The sequence below is a fragment of the Aulonocara stuartgranti genome (genome assembly GCF_965226115.1).
Source record: "Aulonocara stuartgranti genome assembly, chromosome: 16".
In the NCBI taxonomy this organism is placed as follows: Eukaryota; Metazoa; Chordata; class Actinopteri; order Cichliformes; family Cichlidae; genus Aulonocara; species Aulonocara stuartgranti.
The window spans coordinates 470,748-494,697 of NC_138952.1; the positions used below are offsets into that span (position 1 = coordinate 470,748).

Consider the following 23,950-nt stretch of genomic DNA (forward strand, 5'->3'; position numbering starts at 1 on the left):
TGGGGCCCCTTCGTTTCATTATCTAGCTTCTTCCGCTTGGACACATTTCACTGCTATGCCGATGACACCCAGCTGTATCTGTCCACTAAACCTGATTCTGCTCTCCCCCGTCCTCTCTCACCCTCTGCTTAGCTGAACTAAATTCATGGTTCTCTTCCAATTTTCTCAAACTCAACAGTAACAAATCCTCGTGGTCGGCACTAAACAAACACTGTCCACAACTAACAGCTTTTCTGTTACAGTCTCCGTTTCTCCATGTGTGAAAAGTCTGCGTGTCATCGGCGATGGTACTCGATCTTTTAGCTCCCACATCAGTAACGTCTCTCAGTCCGCATATTTCCAACTCCGTAACCTTAATCGTCTCCGTCCTTTTCTCGCCCCACATGCCGCTGCCATCCTTGTTCATAGCCCGGTCACTTCCCGGATCGATTACAGCAACTCTCTTCTTTTTGGTCGTAGTCAAAAATCTATCCATCAGCTTCAGCGTGTCCAGAACTCTGCTGCTCGTATCATCACCAGGACTCTTTCTATGGTAAATGGCCTGTATTTATATAGCGCTTTACTAGTCCCTAAGGACCCCAAAGCGCTTTACACACTCCAAAGTGTGGGGAGTGAGTTGGAGGGTGGGGTGGGCTGCTTTTAACTATGTAAAGCACTTTGTGCTACATTTTTTCTGTATGAAAAGTGCTTTATAAATAAAGATTGATTGATTTACATATTCAGTCATCCACCCATTCACACACTGGTGATGTGACCAGAAGCCAGTGAAGCAGCCACAGCCACCCTGGGGCGCACTGACAGAGGCGAGGCTGCCGGACACTGGCGCCACTGGGCCCTCTGACCACCACCAGTAGGCAACGGGTGAAGTGTCTTGCCCAAGGACACAACGACCGAGACTGTCCAAGCCGGGGCTCGAACTGGCAACCTTCCGATTACAAGGCGAACTCCCAACTCTTGAGCCACGATCACCCATGCACCACGTCAGCCCTGCTCTGCAGCAGCTTCACTGGCTTCTGGTTAAATACCGCATCAATTTCAAGATACTTTTGTGCACATTCAAGGCTACCCATCATCTCTCGCCTTCATACCGCTCTGGTTCAGATCACCGTCCCTTCCCCCCGGCTAGCCACCGTGGGGCGCAAGGCTTTCTGCTGCTCTGCCCCCCATCATCCCTTCCTCCTGAGATAAGAAACATCACTTCCCTCCCTCTTTTTAAGTCCAGACTCAAACTTCTACATAAATGTTTCCATCCTGCTACTTTCATTTATTTTATTTATTTGTTCAATGTTTTATCCTTATTATCTTGTAAATTGTTATGTTTGCTGTTGTTATTGCTTGTGTACAGTGTCCTTGAGTGCTTCGAAAGGCGCTTTGTTAAATAAAACAATTATGATTATGATTATTATTCCATCCATCCATTCGCTTCGGCTTGTCACGGGGGTGCTGGAGCCTATCCCAGCGGTCATAGGGCGAGAGGCGGGGTACACCCTGGACAGGTCGCTAGTCTGTCGCAGGGCTGACACCATTCACTCCCACATTCACACCTATGGGCAATTTGGATTCATCAATTAACCTATCCCCACAAACTATTATTATTATTATTATTATTATTATTATTATTATTATTTATTTATTTATTTATTTATTTATTTATTTATTTATTTATTTATTTATTTATTATGACGTTTTTTCAGAATTTTAAATTTTTGGATATTTTTGAACAGTGTTTTTTAGCAGGTGAGTGTCTGAACCCAAATAATGAATTAATAAAGCTTAATTATGAATTAAAATCACGAATGAGTTTTATTTAAAAACACAAAGGAGTTGAATTCATTGCTGGAGAAAATGAGGTTAAAGTGGAAAAAGCAGCCCAGTGATAGAAACCTGCCCGTGTGTGAAAGAGAGCAGCTCGATCAGCTGAATAATAAATTAGTAAAGTGAAATTTATTCTGTTGATATGACCAAAGGTTTTCACTCATTTCTAAAAACACATCTGCAGAAAATTCTTAAATATTTTATTATGATGTAGCTTCTCAAAGTGAATCAAGGCTGGAAGTTTGTGGACAATAAAAAATAAAAACGGTATTTTTCCCTGATTTCATCAGTTTGACACTCGGAGTTATTCAGTCATCGCTCAGACTCGCCGCCTGTTAGCAAACGAACCAGAATAAGTGTAATTATTATTTATAATGATTATTTAAGTGACGGCCCTGTATCTGTGTCCATGGTGACGCGTTCAGCTCGTGTTCGTGTGCAAGTGTGACGCTCGCTTTGTTTTCGGTTCCTGCAGGTGAAGACTCGGGTGGCGGGCCGAGTTCACACTTTGACCGTCCGAGACGTGAACCTGTCGGAGGCCGGCGAGGTCAAACTTACTGCCAAGGACTTCCAGACTCAGGCTCAGCTTATCGTCAGAGGTACGGCACGCGCTCAGACTGGGCTCCGAGGATCGAGGACAAAGCATTTCTAACAGGAGGCTGTGGTTACCACCTGTTAACCACGTCTGTCTCTGTACCTTTAGAGCCAGCGGTTGAGTTCACAAAGCCTCTGGAGGATCAGACGGTGGAGGAGGAAGCCACGGCCACTCTGGAGTGTGAGGTTTCCCGTGAGAATGCTGAGGTACGATGGTTCAGGGAGGGACAGGAGCTCAGAAAGACCAAGAAGTACGACACCATCGTGGACGGACGCAAGAGAGCTCTGATCATTCACGACTGCTCTCCTGAAGATGCCAAGTTGTACACATGTGATGCCAAAGACTTCAAGACTTCTTGTTTCCTGGAAGTTACACGTAAGGACCTTAACCAGGCTTTAATCTTTCAAATCTGCTGTCGCACCTCCAGCTGAGGTAAAGCATAACTGTGCTCATGCTGTGGCCTTTTCCATTCACAGCTCCGTATGTTGAGTTTACAAAGCCTCTGCAGGATGTTGAGGTCAGAGAGAAGGAGTCTGCCAAGTTTGAATGTGAAGTTTCTCGTGAGTCTGCCAAGGTGAGCTCAGCAGGATGCAAACAGTCGCTGCTGTCCTGTCGATCAGACTGAAACCGCTCTCACACTCTCGACTAACCCTTGTGTCGTCATTTTTCAAGGTTCGCTGGTTCAAGGACGGTGGCGAGATCAGGAAAGGAAAGAAGTACGAGATCATCGCCAAGGGAGTCCAGAGAATCCTTATCATCCACAAGTCTGTGTTTGATGATGAAGCCGAGTACGAATGTGACGCGAGAACCTCCAAGACCTCTGGCATACTCACCGTCATCGGTGAGGAACATTATTCATCTATTTCAGGGGTAGGCAACTCCAGGCCTCGAGTGCCGGTGTCCTGCAGGTTTTAGATGTGTCCATGATCCATCACAGCTGATTTAAAGGGCTAAATGACTCCTCAGCATTTCTTGAAGTTCTCCAGAGGCCTGGTAATGAACTAACCATGTGATTCAGGTGTGTTGAACCCGGGGTGCAATCTAAAACCTGCAGGACACCGGCACTCGAGGCCTGGAGTTGCCCACCCCTGATTTATTTCATGTGTTTGATTCATGTTGAATTTCCAGTTTCACCAACCTTCCAATGAGAAAAAAAGTGACGTTTTTATTCATGTCAGCCACAGATGTTTGTTCTGCTGGAAAATAAAACGTCATTCACTGATGACGGTCAGCTTTCTAACCACTGCAGGAAATTTCTCTGCTGAAGAAATATTCTTGTAAAAACTATAAACATATGATTTTAGGCTCGACTTAATAGATGGATATTTCTCTGTAAATGAACTCCTGGTGCTCGTGTTTCCTTCAGAGGAGGCAGCCAGGTTTACAAAGAACCTGTCCAACGTGGAGGGAACAGAGACGAACACCGTGAAGATGATCTGCGAAGTGTCGAAGGCCGGCGCTGAGGTTACCTGGTATCGAGGGGACGAGGAGCTCCCAGAGGGAGGTCGCTACGACCAACAGACGGACGGACGCAAGAGGATCCTGATCATCCGGGACCTGAGGATGGAGGACGCTGGTGATTACAACTGCAGGCTGAGTCCCACCATCAGGACATCCGCCACGCTCAAACTCAACGGTAAAACACGTCGCTTACTTTTTGATTTTATAGAAGAAACTGAAGTCACCAATTACCTACCCGAGTCATTATTTTCTTTGTAATGATTTCAAAAGCAATCTGAAGAGCAAAACAAAGAACGTGGAGAAATCCACTAATCCACCAAACCTTAACTCCGCCTTCTTCTCCTTTGCAGAACTGGCAGCCGAGTTCCTCGCTCGGCCTCAGAACCAGGAAGTGGTGGAGGGCGAGAAGGCAGAGTTCTCCTGCTCTGTCTCCAAAGACACCTACGAAGTAAAATGGTTCAGAGGAGACAAAGAGATAGAAGCTGGAGACAAGTACGGCATCATCAGTGAAGGAAAACGAAGAGCTCTTATTGTGAAAAGCTGTGAGCTGAAGGATGAGGGAGGCTACACTGCACACATTGGCACTGTTAAAGCCGTGGCAGATCTGCTAGTGATCGGTAAGACACTTATGGTCTTTGTCATATCTTATTACAGATTTCAGAATGCAGGTTTGGTTTTATTAAGTTTGAATTCTGTTTTAGAAAAACTGAGGATCATAACTCCGATCAAAGACACCGAGGTGAAGGAGGGAGGCGAGATCGTGTTTAACTGCGAGACCAACACGGAAGGAGCGAAGGCCAAGTGGCTGAAGAATGAGGAGACCATTTTTGAGAGCAGCAAGTACATGATGGCTCAAAGGGACAACGTCTTCTCTCTGAGGATCAGAGACGCCCAGAAGGCTGATGAGGCCGTCTATACCGTCAGCCTGACCAATCACAGAGGAGAGCTCGCCAAGTGCACTGCCAGCGCTAAAGTGGCAGGTGAGTGGGCAGTAACAGTATCTGAGTGAAGTTACAGGCTGGATTTGACTCTTTAATGAAACCAGGGCCAGCTTCCTGAGTGCTGAGTGCTTCTTTAGTTGTTCTTGTGACTCTACTGTACACACAGCCTTATTTTATTATCTGTATATGGCTCACAGTAATGTTGAAACATATTTAGGAGTTTATACAACGGCTGTCTCCATTATGTTTAATATTATAGCACCTTTTGGCAGGTCAGTGTCCTAAACCTGTTCTCAGTAATCGCAGACGTGACTCTGAAAGACAGATGGATGTGTCAGCTTTGTTATAAAGCAAAGAAAGCTGAAAATCATCTGAAGAATTCAGAATAACTGAAGTTCTGTTTCTTCCAAGAGTATCAGGACGTTTGATCCAAAGCAGCCGTTTCTTGCTCAGTGACTTTGTTGCACGTACTCCTTTGTTTCTTTACGTTCACCCTGAAATCATTTGGTCCTCCACAGAGGAGAAACTGAGGTTCTTGGAGCCAATCGAGGACAATGAGACTCAGGAGAAGAAGACCGTCAGCTTCGTCTGTAAGGTGAACAGGCCCGGGGCGACGGTGAGGTGGCTGAAGGCTGGTCAGGAGGTGACACTCAGCAAACGCATCGTCTACAGAGTCGATGGCCTGAAGCACAGCCTGACCGTTAAGGACTGCATCATGGAAGACGAGGGCGAGTACACGGCCGTGGTCGGAGATGACAAATGTGCAGCTGAGCTGATCATTAGCGAGGCACCCACAGACTTCACGGCACAGCTCAAAGACCAGACCATTACAGAGTTCGAGGATGCAGAGTTCACTTGCAAGCTGAGCAAGGAGAAGGCTGCCGTCAAGTGGTACAGGGAAGGACGAGAGATTCGAGCGGGCCCCAGGTATGACATATCTGCGTCTGCTGTTGTTTCGATCCAAAGGAACACAAATCAAATGCTAATCAACCAAGAAAATATTCAGAAAGTTAAAATTTGGGATACGTGGTCATGACAGAGGATTACAAAAGCCTGAAGCTTCTGGGACCTTGTGTTACCTTTGATTTAAAATAAAGTGCAGTGGTGTACAGAGGCAAAATTACACAGCTGATGCTGTTATCTAAGTCTTATAGTATCATATACATGACTGTACCAAGTTCCTGATGTTTGTTGTGTTTTTACAGATATCAAATGGAAAAAGAAGGAAAGACGTGCAGACTGATCATTAAGGTGTGCAGGCCTGATGACGAGTGTGAATATGCCTGTGGTGTGGATGAGAGGAGGACGAGAGCGAGGCTCTTTGTTGAAGGTGAGATGTTTGTTTCTTTTTGTCTTCAAAAGCAAAGATTTATTCGACGAATCTTCTTGTGAGATGTGTTTTTATGTTGCGCAGAGACCCCAGTGGAAATCATCAGACCACCGCAGGACGTGTTCGAACCTCCGGGTTCAGACATCGTGTTTGAGGTGGAGCTCAACAAAGACAGGGTGGAGGTGAAGTGGATGAGGAACAACATGATCATCGTCCAGGGAGACAAATACCAGATGATCAGCGAGGGTAAAGTCCACAGACTGCAGGTCTGTGAAATTAGACCCAGAGATCAGGGAGAGTACAGGATCGTGGCCAAAGACAAGGATGCCCGAGCCAAGCTGGAGCTGGCAGGTGAGTCAACTTCACATGCAAACAGGTAGTGAAACGCATTTCAAGAAATGTTAAAGAAATCACTGATTTAACAGACTTTTAGAAAGTTGTAAACAAACAAATCTTTTCTTGACACTTTATGAAGCATCCAAGTTGTTTTGGGAATATAGTTGTAGACGCAAAGCATAACATGCAGTTTTATTTTAAGATGATATCCACCAGTTTGGACTGCTCTGTGTTATGCAGGGCGAATTAAACAGTACAAATTTCTCCTCTGTCTCTCCTGCAGCTGTTCCAAAGATTAAAACCACCGACCAGAACCTGGTGACAGATGCCGGTAAACCCTTTGTCATGACTGTGCCTTATGACGCGTACCCTCGTGCTGATGCCGAGTGGTTTTTTGAAGGCACCAGTCTTCCTGTCCAGAATATTGACACCTCTTTGGACAAGACCGAGTACCGCCTGAAGAGCCCTGCCAAGGAGGACCAGGGCCGGTACAAGGTGGTAATTAAGAACAAGCATGGTGAGGGTGAAGCCTTTATCAACCTGGATGTGATTGGTGAGTCTGTGATCAGATAACTGCTCAGTCCTCTGTCGGAGGATATCACCAGAGTTTCTGAGTGTTGTCCTGGTGGTTTTCCAGATGTACCGGGACCCATCAAGAACCTGAGAGTGGTTGACACTGTTGATGGCGAGGTCAGTTTGGCCTGGGAGGAACCGGAGAATGACGGTGGCAGCAAGATTATCGCCTATGTTGTAGAAAGACGGGATGTGAAGCGCAAGACCTGGACTGTGGCTACAGACCGTGCTGACACTCCAGAGTACTGTGTCAGTGGCCTGCAGAAGGAATCCTTTTACCTCTTCAGAGTCTGTGCTCGAAACAGAGTTGGCAGCGGACCCGCTGTTGCAACCGAAGATGCCGTCCAGGCCAAAAACAAGTTTGGTAAGCAACACCCCGAGATCCCCGCTCCACTAATCCTAACCCCATCTCCACACTCGTCCTAATCATGTCCGTCACATTTTTGTTTCCTAACTTTAGATGTTCCAGATGCTCCTGAAAATGTTGCAGTAGAGTCAGTGAACAAGTTTGGTGCCACCATCACTTGGGAGCCCCCCAAGTTTGACGGTGGCTCTGAGATCACTGCTTATGTGATTGAGCTCCGTGACAGAACATCTGTTAAGTGGGAGGCAGCCTTAGTCTGTGCTGCCAATGACCGCTTGGCTATGCTGAACGACGTGGTGGAGTACAAGGAGTACATCTTTAGAGTCCGAGCAGAGAACAAGGCTGGCATCGGCAGGCCCAGTGCTGCCACCAACCCCGTCAAGATCATGGATCCCATCGGTGAGCTCACTCTCAATGTTTCTATCTAAGTCCTGTGTAGAAATATCAAACAGTCTGATTTTGCTCATGTCTTGTGCCCACAGAGAGGCCGAGCCCACCTCTGAACCTGAACTTTAGTGACCAAATCAAGACAGCAGTCACGTTGACCTGGGAGACGCCCATAAACAACGGTGGCAGCATGATTACAGGATACATCATTGAGAAATGTGAGGACGGCTCTGACAAGTGGCTCCGCTGCAACGCCAGACTGTGTCCTGACCTCTCCTACCGGGTATGCAGCCAACCTGAAGAGTCTGCCTTTATTCTGATTCAACCTCAGCGCAGTTACATTTTTCTTCCTGGTCTGGATTGTTTTGTTGTTTTCTTCAGGTGTCTGGACTAAAACCTGGTCAGAAGTACCTCTACAGAGTTTGCGCTGAGAATGCCGCCGGTGTCTCCGATCCAGCCGAGCAGCTGGGACCACTGCTTGCCGATGATCCTCATTGTGCGTGCAACAAGCATAAACTCAACCAACCACTTCTTCTTTATAAATCCAAGTAGTTCACTGGATGTGCTTTCACAACCAAATGTTTCTCTCTTGGCAGTTGGTCCAACCTTTGATCTGAGTGGCTTCAGGAAAGGCCTGGAGGTGATTGTTCCTCAGCCTCTAACAATTAGAGTTCCCATTACTGGATACCCAACCCCTGTGGCCAAGTGGACCTTTGGCGAGAAGGAGCTGACCCCAGCGGATGAGCGTGTCTCCATGGTGACGAAGCCTACGCACACGGAACTGACGATATCTCCTAGTGTTCGTCCAGACAAAGGCATCTACACCCTGCAGCTGGAGAACGACGTATCCTCTGTCTCTGGAGATATTGATGTCAACGTCATCGGTAAGAACCCATGACCATGTGATCAAGTTTAGCAATGATGGTGCTTATTTTAATAGACAGCTCATTTTATTGTGGTACAGAGACGTCTGTTACCCCCAAATCATCTAGAAACAAACCCAAAAGAAGAAAACTGATGGAAGTCTTTTTCATCTTATTTTCCCAGCATGCCCCAGTGCTCCGAAGGACTTCAAAGTGGCTGAAGTGACCCGTCAACATGTCCACTTGATGTGGGAGGCACCTGAACACGATGGAGGAAGTCCAGTGACACACTATCAGATTGAGAAGAGAGAAGTTTCTCGCAAGACATGGGCCAAGGTACTTTCAGCTCATTTCAGTAATGTCATCTTTGGCGCTGTACGTAATAAAAATATTTCAGCTCATCACAAAATGTAAACTGAGTGAATTACCTGGTTTTGTGTGAAAAAGTAACCGCCTTCTAAAAATAATACATGAATGTGCAGCTCCTTTCTGAGCTACCAACGAAAAGTTTTAGAGGTTTTCAGATGGTGCAAAATGCAGCTGCTTGCTTTTTAACTAAAACTGGAAAATTTGAGCACATTCGAGCAGATTCTAAGCTGCTCACCTACGAGGCTTTCACTGGTTTGGCACCTTCATACCTCTCTAATCTTTTGCACCTTTACAGTGGGGCAAAAAAGTATTTAGTCAGCCACCGATTGTGCAAGTTCCCCCACCTAAAATGATGACAGAGGTCAGTAATTTGCACCAGAGGTACACTTCAACTGTGAGAGACAGAATGTGAAAAAAAAATCCATGAATCCACATGGTAGGATTTGTAAAGAATTTATTGGTAAATCAGGGTGGAAAATAAGTATTTGGTCACCTCAAACAAGGAAAATCTCTGGCTCTCACAGACCTGTAACGTCTTCTGTAAGACGCTTTTCTGTCCCCCACTCGTTACCTGTATGAATGGCACCTGTTTGAACTCATCATCTGTATAAAAGACACCTGTCCACAGCCTCAAACAGTCAGACTCCAAACTCCGCCATGGCCAAGACCAAAGAGCTCTCGAAGGACACCAGGAAAAGTATTGTAGACCTGCACCAGACTGGGAAGAGTGAATCTACAATAGGCAAGCAGCTTGGTGTGAAAAAATCAACTGTGGGAGCAATCATCAGAAAATGGAAGACATACAAGACCACTGATAATCTCCCTCCATCTGGGGCTCCACGCAAGATCTCATCCCGTGGGGTCAAAATGATGATGAGAACGGTGAGCAAAGATCCCAGAACCACACGGGGGGACCTGGTGAATGACCTGCAGAGACCTGGGACCAAAGTAACAAAGGTCACCATCAGTAACACACTACAACGGCAGGGAATCAAATCCCGCAGTGCCAGACGTGTTCCGCTGCTGAAGCCAGTGCATGTCCAGGCCCGTCTGAAGTTTGCCAGAGAGCACATGGATGATACAGCAGAGGATTGGGAGAATGTCATGTGGTCAGATGAAACCAAAGTAGAACTTTTTGGTATAAACTCAACTCGTCGTGTTTGGAGGAAGAAGAATACTGAGTTGCATCCCAAGAACACCATACCTACTGTGAAGCATGGGGGTGGAAACATCATGCTATGGGGCTGTTTTTCTGCCAAGGGGACAGGACGACTGATCCGTGTTAAGGACAGAATGAATGGGGCCATGTATCGTGAGATTTGGAGCCAAAACCTCCTTCCATCAGTGAGAACTTTGAAGATGAAACGAGGCTGGGTCTTCCAACATGACAATGATCCAAAACACACCGCCCGGGCAACAAAGGAGTGGCTCCGTAAGAAGCATTTGAAAGTCCTGGAGTGGCCTAGCCAGTCTCCAGACCTCAACCCCATAGAAAATCTGTGGCGGGAGTTGAAAGTCCGTGTTGCTCGGCGACAGCCCCAAAACATCACTGCTCTCGAGAAGATCTGCATGGAGGAATGGGCCAAAATACCAGCTACTGTGTGTGCAAACCTGGTAAAGACCTATAGTAAACGTTTGACCTCTGTTATTGCCAACAAAGGTTCTGTTACAAAGTATTGAGTTGTATTTTTGTTATTGACCAAATACTTATTTTCCACCCTGATTTACCAATAAATTCTTTACAAATCCTACCATGTGGATTCATGGATTTTTTTTTCACATTCTGTCTCTCACAGTTGAAGTGTACCTCTGGTGCAAATTACTGACCTCTGTCATCATTTTAGGTGGGGGAACTTGCACAATCGCTGGCTGACTAAATACTTTTTTGCCCCACTGTATGTTCCATCTCGTGCGCTCCCATCTCAGGACTCTGGCCTTCCAAAGGTTCCTAAAGCCAGAAAAAAGACAGTTGGGGAGCGTGCTTTTTCTTTTCGTGCCCTGTTTTTGTGGAACAACCTCCCTCAAGATATTAGGCAGGCTGCTCTGTGGAGGGTTTTAAAGCTAAGTTGAAGACACACTTGTTCAGCCTATCCTACAGGTCTTAATTCTTTGCCTATTAGTTTTTTAAATGTTTATCATTTTTAACTCTGCTTATGTTTTTAACTTGTGTTGCTATGTATCACTTTTATTTATTTATCTCTTTATTTTCAAATCGCTGTACAGCACTTTGTTTGAAAGCGCTTTATAAATAAAGTTATTGTTATTGTTAGCAGCAGTGTTGTTAGGTTTCAGGGCCTGGCTCAAACATGGCATGTGACATGTTGGCTTTTTTATTTTTAAAAACAGAAAACATCACTTCCACAGTGTGAAATAATGTTCACAGACCCAGAAGTCTACCCAGGTCTGAGTTTATTTGCTCAGCAGTGACAGTGACATTTTTCCAGGTGGCTGCTGGCGTCCTTGACCTGGAGCACACGGTAACAGACGTGATTGAAGGAAAGGAGTATCTGTTCAGCGTCTCTGCATGCAACAAGTGCGGACCTGGAGAGCCAGCCTACATCGATGAGCCCATCAATGTCTCTTCTCCTGCAAGTGAGTGTTTTTACACTTCATGTGAAATTAATTGTCTTTGAGTGGAGAAACTGACAGATAACTAGAATCTCACCTGTTTCACGTTCACGTATTTTCTCCTGCAGCTGTACCTGATCCACCTGAGAACCTTAAGTGGCGCGATAAGAGTGCCAAGTCCATTTTCCTGTCCTGGGAGCCTCCAAAATACGATGGTGGTGCCCATATTAAAGGCTACGTGGTGGACAAGTGCCAGCGTGGTACAGACAAGTGGGAACCCTGCGGTGATCCCCTCCCTGAACTCAAGTAAGACTTAAGAACTTGTAACTGCCGGTTAAGTTTTTTGGGCCACACGTTATTAGTGTCCTGTCTTTATTTTGGTACAGCTGGATATATTATATGATTTGAACTCACAGGTTCCAGGTTACCGGCCTGGTCGAGGGCCAGTGGTACGCCTACAGAGTCAGAGCTTTTAACAAGCTGGGAGCCAGCCGACCTTGCAGGGCTACCGATGAGATCCAAGCTGTGGACGCTAAGGGTAGGACGGGTTGTGCTCTTCCAGACAGTCACATGACGCTGCAGCCACACACTGCACAAAAAGTGCAGCAGTATAATTTATTTTTGTAATGGATTCTGCAGACTCACTCAGAAATGTGCAGCATCTCTCAGTGATACAGGAGCAAATCTTTCTTATGACAAATAAAAGAATAAGTGAGAATGTGTGGATTTTAAGGATATTACCATCAAGGTTTCAGGCATAGTTGTGATAATATAATATAAGACACATTTCATTTCTCCAAAAGGTGGAAATTCATTTGTTAAAGCAGAACAATTTTATAACTAATTGGCTTAAATAAGCAAAATTATATATAGTTCAGCCAAATAAAATGCAGTATGGCACATATCTGCCGAGAATACACAGTTTTGCATGAACAGTATTTAGAAAAAAGGAAAAAATATATATATTTAATGTACAAATATACAAATCTGGGGAAAAGAGGAATTAAATACATAAATAAATGGTGTTATGTATTTACAGTTTGGGTTATTGCATGTAAAATTAAATATTGGACAGTTGTGAGTTATCGAGGGGAAACTGAAATGAACATATATTTATAGAAGCACAAATTGAAATGAAACACAGTAATGAAGTTGGGACAACTGTGACTATGTTTAAAAATTCCTACAGAACCTCCTGAGATCCAGCTCGATGTGAAGTTGCTGGCTGGATTAACCACCAGAGCTGGCAGCAAGATTGAGCTTCCTGCAGATGTGAAAGGGAAGCCCGATCCCCGGGTGAAGTGGACCAAAGCAGACGTGGTCCTGCGGGCTGATAACCGCATTGCCATCGACACCCAGCCAGGACACTCGAAGGTTTCCATTGACAACACCACCAGAGGAGACACCGCCACCTACATCATTGAGGCAGTCAATGCCTGTGGACGAGCCACTGCCACTATTGATGTCAACATCCTGGGTACAAAAGCTGATTTCTTATCGTAGAAGACAAATGATAGCTGTGATGGCAATGAAAACATGAGAGTAAACTTCCTTTACTGTAGAAATCCTAGAGTTCCTTACAGCTACAGGATTTTCATGCTACCAGGTGATTTTAAGTTAGTCAGAAAATGGGAAAAGCATCTCCTTTTTTGATTAAAGATATGAAAATAATCTTAGCATAACATACTGGACAGACCATTTTATAGGGTTATCCTATATCGCCGAGCCTGCTAAGCAGTTGTGGCACCTCCAGATGTCTTGCATTACCATTATCTTGGTTATGATTTTAATTTTGGCCCCTCCTCTTTAGATAAACCGGGCCCTCCAGCTGCTTTAGATATCTCTGAAATCACCAACGAATCCTGCGTCCTGGCCTGGAACCCTCCCAGAGATGATGGTGGGTCTCCCATCACCAACTACATTGTGGAAAGTCGTCAGACTGACAAGGAGGAGTGGGTCAAGCTGTCAGCCACGGTGAAGCACACCACCTTCAAGGCCACCAAGCTCACAGCATTGAAAGAGTACATTTTCAGGGTCAGTGCTGAGAACCAGTATGGCATTGGTGAACCTGCAGAGCATGTGCCAATCACTGCCAAGTATTCCTTCGGTACGTTGTTTTATACTACTCTCCGGTGATTTATTTCCAGCCTGTGCAGGTGAACCGTAGATAAATCCTTTTATTTTTCATCTGTTTCAGATCCTCCGGGTCCCCCAACCAGAATCACTCCCTCTGACATCGCCAAGGACGCTGTCACTCTGACCTGGTTAGAGCCTGACGAGGATGGCGGTAGCCCCATCACTGGATACTGGATTGAGAAGTTAGATCCGGAGAGTGACAAGTGGATCAGATGTAACAAACTACCCATCACGGACACAACATTCAGGTAACTAAGTACCTGAAGGTACAAGTGGCAGGAGTGATGGTGAAAGTCCTTCAGCTAACAGTGTGGACCATTTTTTTGTCAAGCATGTTTCTAACTTTGAATTTTGGGCTGCAGGGTAAAGGGTCTCACCGCCAAGAAGAAGTACCGCTTCCGTGTTCTGGCTGAAAATCTAGCTGGACCTGGAAACCCAAGTGCAGAGACTGATCCCATCCTCATCAAAGATCCTATTGGTATGTCACATGTCAGTCAATCTACTTAGGCTGAGTCAGATGTTGTGGTATCAAGATTATAATTTCCTTATTGCAAAGCACAGCACAAAGATCAGGAAATAAAAGTATTCATATAACTCTTCTTCAGATCCTCCATGGGCTCCTGGTAAACCTGTCATCAGGGACATTGCCAAGACCTCAGCCCTGTTAGGATGGACTCGTCCAGAGCACGATGGTGGGGCTAAGATTGAAGGCTACATCATTGAGTTCCAGAAGGCTGGAAGCGAGGAATGGATCAAGATTGCAGAGGATGTTCCTCAGACTGAGCATCAGCTGAAGGGTCTAATAGAAAAGCAAGAATACTCTTTCAGAGTCAGGGCCGTCAATAAGGCTGGTGAGAGCGAGCCCAGTGAGCCCAGCGACCCCGTGGTCTGCAAGGAGAGACTCTGTAAGTTGATACCAGTGTGAGCAGTGGGCAGCAAATGACGTCTGTAGAGGTTATAGACTATAAAATATAAGCTATCAAGAGTTGTTTTCATTTGGAAAACCATACGACCTTGAATTTAATTTTTTAAAGTAAAAGTCTTTGTGTTTGCTTCAATAGATCCTCCATCAGCTCCTCAGTGGCTGGAGGTGGCGAACATCACCAAAATTAACGCAGACCTAAAGTGGCAGCCTCCCAGCAGTGATGGCGGCTCACCCATCACCAACTACGTGGTTGAAAAGAGGGACGTGAGGCGGAAGGCGTGGCAGACTGTCGATACCACCGTCAAGGAACAGAAGTATACGGTTACCCCTCTCAACGAAGGATCGCTGTATGTGTTCCGGGTTGCTGCAGAGAATGCCGTTGGGATGGGTGAATTTTGCGAGCTGGAGGATGCCGTTCTTGCCAAGGACACTTTTAGTGAGTTTTTTAAGTCAGCATTGGTCTTCCCCTTTTAATTTACTTCTTTGTGAAACCCAAGGAACCACTATCTCTACGTGTTAATGCTTTTCACTTTTTCTCCAGCAACTCCTGGACCTCCTTATGCACTGACAGTGGTGGAAGTCACCAAGAGACACGTGGAGCTGAAGTGGGAACCTCCCAATAGCGATGGTGGAAGACCAATAACAAAGTAAGACAAACTGCTGTAAAGCCATTCAGACGAGAACAATTATAGGACACTTTTTGGTGGGTTTTTCCATAAAGCAGCGCATTCAGGCTTTCAGTAAGAGAACTCTAAAGTGAGACAAAAGACGTGGTTTATCTCATACTGTTCAAGAGCTGTACTTGACAAACACCATCTGCCTAACAGGTATGTGATTGAGAAGAAAGAAAAGGTGGGAACTCGCTGGCTGAAGTGCTGCAAAACTCCGGACAGAAAGACTCAGTTCAAGGTAACGGATGTTGATGAAGGTTCAGAAGTGCAGTTCCAGGTCAGAGCTGAGAACGAGGCTGGAGTTGGAGATCCAAGTGAACCCACCGTGATTCTCACCATTGAAGATCCAACCAGTAAGATACTTTTAACTGTATTTCTTTATTCTTTTGGTGCTCAGTGTATTTAAGCAGGGATATCCCCCCAAAATAACCCCAACAATAATAAAATAAGGACAAAAAGTTGTTGACTTTCTGCAGATAAATGCATGAAACCTCCTTCCTCTCCAGGTGCACCATCACCTCCACTTGAAGTGGTCATCCCTGATGCCAGCAGGGAGCACATCAATGTCACCTGGAAGCCTCCGGTCAAGGACGGGGGTTGTCCTGTCACTGGGTACCATGTGGAGGTGGCAGAAGCCCGTCCAGAACTAAAGTGGCTCAGGGTCAACAGCAGACCCATCAAGGAGCTAAATTTCAGGATAGATGATGGAATCAAACCTGAGAAAAAGTATGTCATTAGGGTTCGGGCCATCAACTCTGTCGGAGTCAGTGATCCCTCTGATGTCTCTGATAAGGTCGCCACCAAAGATCCTGACTGTAAGCAAGGACGGAATTCAACTTTAGAACTTCAGAAGAAGTGAACTTAAAGCACCGATAATACAAATCTAAGTAATAATCCTGTGTTCTTCTCACAAGGTGCTCCAACCATGGATTTGGAAGCAAAGGACGTGATAGTGGTTGAAGGTGAGAAGCTGCACCTGAATATTCCCTACAGGGCAATCCCGACACCCAAGATGGTTTGGCAGAAGGACACTGTGGAGTGTAAGGCCGGTGACCGGCTCTCCCTGACAGTGGAGATGAACAGCGCCCACCTGGAGCTGCTCAAGTGCAGCCGCGGTGATGCTGGCGCCTATGCCATCACTCTGGAAAACAGTCTGGGAACTGCCACTGGAACCGTCAATGTCAAAGTCATCGGTAAGGCGATTCGATGCTTAGGACATATAACGCTGTTAATATGCCGTTCAGCGATGGTGTCCTCTGCAAACCAAATTTAAAGTTTACCACCAACAATTTCCAAGTTTGGATTTAGATCCATTCTTAGTCTAAAAGTCCTCAAGCAGACTCACTATTCACTATCAGACACAGACACTCTGCAGCAATCTTCTTAAACAGTTTTGCTTCTTTCCCAAACCGTGTAGGACTCCCTGGTCAGTGTAAAACTATCACCTCCAGTGACGTCACCAAGAACAGCTGCAAGGTCAGCTGGGAAGCTCCAGAGGATGATGGCGGCACCCCCATTGTCAGCTATACCCTGGAGCGCCGTGAAGCGTCCAAAAAGACTTACATGCCTGTTATGTCAGGAGAAAATGTCCTAACAAGTACTGTCAAAGATCTCTTTGTCAACTGTGAGTACTACTTCAGGGTGAAAGCTGTCAACAAGGTCGGAGCGGGACAATATCTGGAGTTACAAAACCCGGTCATTATAGAGGAAATAAAACGTAAGTTTCATTTTATGTTCAACAACTAAAATCTGTTTTATTGCTTTGAGCATTAACATTACCATTTCAGATAAAGTTTAGTCTGAAAAAGCACATGAATACTTTCCAAACTATGCTGCAAGTGAAATGATCTTCATAAACTGTCCCGTCAATACAAAAATGAGGACCGATTTAGTCAGGTGATTCTGATACAGGACAACTGACAGGGGGTCCAAGCAGATCAAGTGTAACTCCTAAAATATGAGGCATAAACAACTGGAACATCAAAACATCAGACATTGACTCTGTTGTTAATATTGATTGCACAGAGAAACCAGACCCACCCATCCAAGTGGAGGCTCATGACCCAACGTCCAAGTCCATCACAGTCACCTGGAAGGCTCCAGACTACGATGGCGGCTGTCCCATCCAGGGCTACATCATAGAGAAGATCGAGAAGGACGGCGACCGCTACGAGAGGGTCACACCAAGCCTGGTCCCTGGTTTCTCCTACGTGGTGATGGGCCTAAAGGAGGACATGGAGTACCAGTTCAGGGTCAGAGCTGAGAATGCTGCCGGAGTCAGCGAGCCGTCACGCAGCTCACAGCCCATCAAGGCTGCAGACCCTGTTGGTGTGTGAAAGTCAAATGCGCTAACATCAGTGACTGTCACAAGTAAATGTGTATTTATGTTGGAGCTAACATGTCAAAATCGTTCATTCCTTGCAGAAAAACCCAAGGTCACCCTGCACGCCCGTGTTCAATCTGGGCTCTGCATCAAGAAAGGTGAGGAAATCTGCATTGACGCCTACATCTCTGGCTCCCCATATCCCAAAGTCACCTGGCTGAGAAATGATGAGGATGTCACCAAAGAGCCCACCAAGAAGTTCATTCCTGTTATCAAGAAGAAGAAGACCAAAGCCAAGGTTTGTGTCTTCACTGAGACATCTGAAAGTCCTGAATGTTTCAAGTGTTTCAACCTTTCTGATTTCTTGCTGCAGGTTCCAGAACCAGAGGAGGAGTTTGTGACTCCCCTGCGTGAGCGTCTGGGTATAGACCAGACCAAGAAGGGACAATCTGCACTGATGATCCGTGATGCCGTCAGAACCGATCACGGCAGCTTCACTATCAAGGTGGAAAACACACATGGTGTTGCCACCGCTTCCTGCGTCGTCAACGTCCTAGGTAATAAAGTTTACCGATTAACTGGAGGCCACATGATTAGATTTCATAACTGGTATATTCACACAGTTAAAAGCGTCTGTGAGCTTCTCCATTATATGCAAGGAATCACAACAGATCCACATATTTAACTTTGGCACAGTGTTTCTGACATAAGCCTACCTGGGATTCTTTCTTCTCCCAAGTTTGATTCAGAAATTGACTTCAGTTCAGATTTTTTTCTTATAGAACCAATTCTTAACAACAGTCGGCTCAAACCACTTTTCAGGTAGGGAGTGCAATATCAAAGAGAAAACCTCAACAATCTTGATTAGGCAAACATGTTTACTACAGAGCCACTAGCAGAGTTAAACAATTATTCATTTCCAAAATGCCATTGAGATTAAACATTGGCTTGACTGTCTTGTATTGCAGACAAACCTGGTGCTCCGATTAACTTCACCTTTGATGAGATCAGGAACACGTCGGTCATCTGTAACTGGGAGCCTCCTGAGGATGATGGTGGCAGCGAGATCCTGAACTACATTCTGGAGAAGAAAGACAACAAGAAGGACGAGACTGGCTGGATCACCGTCACTTCTACCCTGAAGGGCACCAGCTGCCCCGTCACCAAGCTCATCGAAGGGAAGGAGTACATCTTCAGAGTCACTGCTGAAAACAAGTATGGCTGTGGTCCACCGTGCATCTCCGAACCACTCGTCGCCAAGAACCAGTTCAGTGAGTAAAAGCATAAAAATAATAAAGACTGTGATGACTGATAACAATCAGCTGTAAAAAAACAAACAAACTTCAAAAGTAATTATACCTCCTTTTTTTTAATGTAATTTAGTGGTAATTTAACGGTGTCACAATAACGTATTTTGGACTTTAAAAATATAAAAAATACACAAATTTCTTAAAATTGATTCTTTATATTTTGTAAGAATAATTTGCATTTATTAACAGATGCAAAAATGTCTGAATTACTGCAGTTACTGGTATTTCTTTAAAACATGTTCTATGTCACATATGAAAATAAGCATCTATGCAGTATGTAAATAAAATCAGTGTGTTATTTATAAATCTGTTTAGCTTTTATTTTTAATTATTTCATGTATTCAACATTTTGTGCTTTCAATTATAAGTAATTTTTTCCGTTCCGCAAAGGTTGATTCTGTTCATCTGGACATTTCAGCGGGAGAAACATTTTGTCACTCATCCAGGTGACGTCTTCAGTCTCAGCTGACTGCAGGTCTCAATCTTATAAACAGTACATTTGCATAATGACTGAAACCAGCCCACTGAAGGAACAATGGGCTGGGAGGTCAGTTCACTGATCATTAATATACAATTTGACATGATCATTGAACAACCATTGATCGATGGCCATGAGTCCCACTCACAGAGAGTTGAGGAATGGCTGCAATCACAGCATTGTAAGATGGAGACAGATGGACACTTAGGCCCCTCCTCGATTCAGAGATGGTCTTTCCCTTTTAAGTAAATGGCCTCCTCCTAAACGGTTGTCCTTCTCTCCTGGATCGGCTGGAGCTTTCTTTGACAAAAGTCCAGCTGGGATAACCACACTTACTCAGGGCCTTCTTGATGTTCTTCTGCCTCCCTGGCTGCTGTGTCAGTGGGGATGGTGTTCGCTCTGTGTTGTAGCGTCCTGATGACGCCCAGTTTGTGCTCCAGTGGATGATGAGAATCAAACCTTAGATACTGATCAGTATGTGCAGGTTTACGGTACACGTCAGCTTTTAGATGTCCCCCATTACTGATGGAAATCTCACAGTCTAAGAAGGCTAACCTGCCACTGTTCATATCCTCCCTGGTGAATTTGATGTGTCGGTCCACCGAGTTAATGTGATCCGTGAAATGTGGTACATCCTGATCTTTGATTTTCACCCCGGTGTCATCCACATACCTGAACCAATGGCTTGGTGGTGTTCCAGGGTAGGATAGCAAAGCCCTCTTTTCCACTTCTTCCATGTACAAATTGGCCACGATGGGTGAAACTGGGAGCCCATGGCACCCATGTTTCTGCCTGTAGCACTGACTCTTGTATGTGAAGTAGGTGGAATGAAGACACAGTTCCAAAAGCAAACTCTTAGGTTTATATTGTTGGATTGTCATTTATGCTTAGAAATATATAAGCGCTCGTCTCGGGCATCTCCCTCGTGCACGTCATCATACAAAGAGCTCTGGTGACTTGTTTTTGCTGTTGTAGTAGAATTGTCTCGTACCAGCAATAGGTCTGTGCTAGACAAACCTATCACAAACACACTTGGTCGATGCTGAGATTGATCCTGTTGCTGAGGTTGGGGTCATCCTGTAATCTCTTATGAACTACCTCCGGTGCTTCAGTGACTGGCACACAAGTGAAGAGAGATGTAACATCATACGAGACCATGGTTTGATCTGCCTCCATGATGGCATCTCTCACCTTCTCAACAAAATCCAGGGTGTAAGTGTCCATCTGTCACCATCTTACATGCTGTGATTGCAGCCATTCCCCAGCTCTCTGTGAATGGGACTCATGGCCATGGATCAGTGGCTGTTGATCAGTGGTTGTTGATCGATTGTCAATGCATATTAATGATCATAAACTGATCACAGTCCATTGGTGCTGGTTTCAGTCATTGTACAAATGTGCTGTTTATAAGGTTGGAGACCTCAGGTCACCTGATGATGATGAAACGTTTCTCGCACTGAAAAAATCCAGGTGAACAGAATCAACCTTTTGGGATTTACTAGCTGGATGACTGAGTGTGCATCCAGACAATATTTCACATTATCCATTTTTAAATACTAAAAGTTAAATACATCCTTAAAATACTCATTAATTCAATTTTTAATGATCAGTTACAGGTTATAGTGAAGTTAAAAAATATGGAAACAATTTAACATGATTGACATAAACTGACTTTTAGTTTCTGTTAAAACAAATGATATGTTAAAGCAGTTGTTTTTCTTTATACAACCAGCAACATTGTTTGACTCTGGCACAATATGGCACAACCTTATGGCCATATTGTGAAGGTAACAATGAAGACATCTCTTCCCTGTGTTCGTCAAATGTGCAAAGACCGTTAAATATAAAGTCACCTATATTCTCCTTTGTGCTCAGGTCCTCCTGATGCTCCCAACACTCCCAGAGTCCACGAGGTGACGGCAAGCACCGCGCACATCTCCTGGCATGAGCCAAAGGACAATGGAAGCCCCATCCTGGGTTACTGGATCGAGAGGAAGGAGGTGAACAGCAAACACTGGACCAGAGTCAACCGAGCCCTCCTCAACTCTCTCGAGGTGAAGGTGACTGGCCTGATGGAGGGCTTGACCTACATCTTCAGGGTCTGTGCTGAGAATCTGGCTGGCCCCGGGCCCTTCAGTGATCCGACCGATCGCATTGTCGCCATGGATGAAATCCGTGAGTGCAATACCAAAAGAGAACTTCAAAGAGAAAGCTCACATTTTCTTAAGTGTAGCATCAGATTTTTTGGTTTGATCTACTTCTTTCTAGTCATCACACCTGAGATGAGTAAAGTTAACACATTCTTATGACCGATAAAGATGTTTCAAAAGTTGTCCTGCAAACTTTATTAAATCTTCAAAATCTTCATCGACAAGAAATTATTTTAGTCTTTTTAATTATCAAAATTATGAATGACACATTTCTCATAAATAGAGAAAACTGCATATATGCTGCTGAAGGAAGAACTTGATTGTGTAACAGTAAAGACCAAGTGCAGCCTATCATTGTTCCACTCTTCCACTCAGTGCCTCCTGGTCCACCAATTCCATGGATCGTGGACACCGGGAAGGACTCTGTTGTTGTGGCGTGGAAGCCCCCGCTGTACAATGGTGGTGGAGACATCCTGGGATACCACGTTGAGAAGGTCTGAAAAACTCTGTGAAGTAACCTCCTTGAATTACACATTTAATAATCAGTAAATCTCCAACTGTGGGTCTTTCTTAAGAATCATGGATGTGGACGTGGTCAAACTCTTGTGCTCTTGTCACAGGTTCTGGCCGGAGAGAAAGACTGGAGCCGCAGCACCGAGTTCAGGTGTAAAGAGCTGACGTACACTGTGACCGGCCTCACTGAGGGAGCAGATTATTATATCCGGGTTCTTGCAGTCAATGACGCAGGCCCAGGAGCTCCTGGTGTTACTGAACCCGTTACCGTCAAAGAGCCCCAAGGTACCAGAAGTTCTATTACAGGGGCAAGATGCACTTTTACATATGCATTTTTAATGTGGGACAGTGTTTATAACTGTGCCTCACAAAACAGATGGCTTTCCAGTTCTGATTAACGGCTTGTGTCCTGCAGAATCTCCTGTTGTGGATTTCGATGACTCTGTGAAGAACGGCGTCATGATTAGGGCCGGCGAGTCTCTGAGGCTTCCTGCTGTGGTCCGTGGTCGACCCCAGCCGGAGGTAAAATGGGCCAAAGATGAGGCTGAAATCGACAAAGAGAGGATGATTGTGGAGACCGTGGGGAAGAACAGTACATTGTTCATCAAGAAGGCTGTGAGGGCAGATCACGGAAAGTACCAGATCACCGGCACCAACAGCAGTGGGAGCAAGACCGCCGAGACAAGAGTGGATGTTATGGGTTAGTGTTACATAAATTCAGTTATTTTAGGACTAATAAACTTGCTTTTTGAACTCAGAACACAAATGTGCATTTTTTTCTTTTGCAATCCAGAAGCACGTTGTGGTCTTTGAAGGGAACGATAGAACTGACTTCAGATCAGACTTTACTGTTGAAATCTAAATTATGTGATAAAAACTGTTATGTTCACATGAAATATTTTTCCTGGTTCCTGCAGATGTTCCTGGGCCGGTGGTTGACTTGAAGGCTGTTACAGTTACCAAGAAGAACATCGTCCTCACCTGGTCTGACCCCGTGGATAATGGTGGCAGCGATATCATTGGTTATGAGGTGCTAAAGAAGGATGCCAATATGAAGCTCTTCCGCCAGCCCATTGAGACTGCATCCTGCAAGTGTGATGTCCAAGGCCTGCTGGCTGGCGAGCAGTATGATTTCAGAGTCATTGCCAGGAACAAGTATGGTGATGGACTTCCAGCAGACCTGGGTCCCATCTTAGCTGAGGATCCAAAAGGTGAGCTTACCAAATATGTCTTGATGCTGCTGTTAGCTCACACTTTAGGGCATTAATTAAGCCTGATGAAAAATTCAGTGGCCTGATGATCCAATTTTTTCAGTGATGGCTAAATTCTTTCAAAATGTTGCAGGTACACCATCTGCCCCAGAGAAACTGCACTACACCAACAGAAGCAAGAACACCATCACTCTGGCCTGGCAGCCTCCTCGCACTGATGGTGGCAGCCCCATCAGAGGATACTATGTGGAGAAGATGAGGTCTGACAGCACCGAGTTTGAAGTGGCCAACCGCAAGATCTTCACTGAGTGCTGTGGAACCATTGAGAACCTGTCGGAGAACCAGGAGTATGACTTCCGTGTCAAAGCCGTGAACGAGGTTGGAGAAGGAGATCCATCCAAAAGAATCACCGTCAAGATCCAGGATGATGAGAGTATGTTCAAAGTCTTAAGGTCCTATCACATTCACATGTGCAAAACCAATAGAAATAAAGCGTATAGCTGCGCAAAGTTCAAGCACAATATGAAGGAAAAGATTCTGTGCGCTTGAGTTCGAGCCTTTAAGCCTTCAACAGCTCTGCGGACCTCAGGAGGAAGGCAGTGTTGTGGAAAGGACACACTCTTCACTAGTC

General features: G+C 45.2%; 1 protein-coding gene across 1 annotated transcript in view; it reads left to right on the top strand.

Annotated features, from left to right (window-relative positions):
* The window catches only part of LOC309690427 (titin-like), a 175,415-nt gene that overhangs the window by 76,696 nt on the left and 74,769 nt on the right, over positions 1–23,950 (top strand). The window contains 41 exon segments of the mRNA XM_082507460.1: positions 2,291–2,414; positions 2,519–2,785; positions 2,887–2,984; positions 3,083–3,251; positions 3,777–4,046; positions 4,222–4,488; positions 4,573–4,851; positions 5,331–5,739; positions 6,018–6,142; positions 6,227–6,493; positions 6,762–7,031; positions 7,116–7,415; positions 7,512–7,814; positions 7,898–8,085; positions 8,184–8,298; positions 8,399–8,686; positions 8,850–9,001; positions 11,479–11,626; positions 11,731–11,908; positions 12,019–12,140; positions 12,792–13,079; positions 13,413–13,709; positions 13,800–13,986; positions 14,101–14,216; positions 14,344–14,643; positions 14,800–15,099; positions 15,205–15,310; positions 15,491–15,687; positions 15,841–16,149; positions 16,249–16,527; positions 16,752–17,051; positions 17,360–17,662; positions 17,759–17,955; positions 18,031–18,214; positions 18,626–18,928; positions 21,321–21,620; positions 21,971–22,089; positions 22,216–22,393; positions 22,524–22,808; positions 23,026–23,319; positions 23,453–23,752. Coding sequence (XP_082363586.1) covers positions 2,291–2,414; positions 2,519–2,785; positions 2,887–2,984; positions 3,083–3,251; positions 3,777–4,046; positions 4,222–4,488; positions 4,573–4,851; positions 5,331–5,739; positions 6,018–6,142; positions 6,227–6,493; positions 6,762–7,031; positions 7,116–7,415; positions 7,512–7,814; positions 7,898–8,085; positions 8,184–8,298; positions 8,399–8,686; positions 8,850–9,001; positions 11,479–11,626; positions 11,731–11,908; positions 12,019–12,140; positions 12,792–13,079; positions 13,413–13,709; positions 13,800–13,986; positions 14,101–14,216; positions 14,344–14,643; positions 14,800–15,099; positions 15,205–15,310; positions 15,491–15,687; positions 15,841–16,149; positions 16,249–16,527; positions 16,752–17,051; positions 17,360–17,662; positions 17,759–17,955; positions 18,031–18,214; positions 18,626–18,928; positions 21,321–21,620; positions 21,971–22,089; positions 22,216–22,393; positions 22,524–22,808; positions 23,026–23,319; positions 23,453–23,752 — 9,481 coding nt within the window.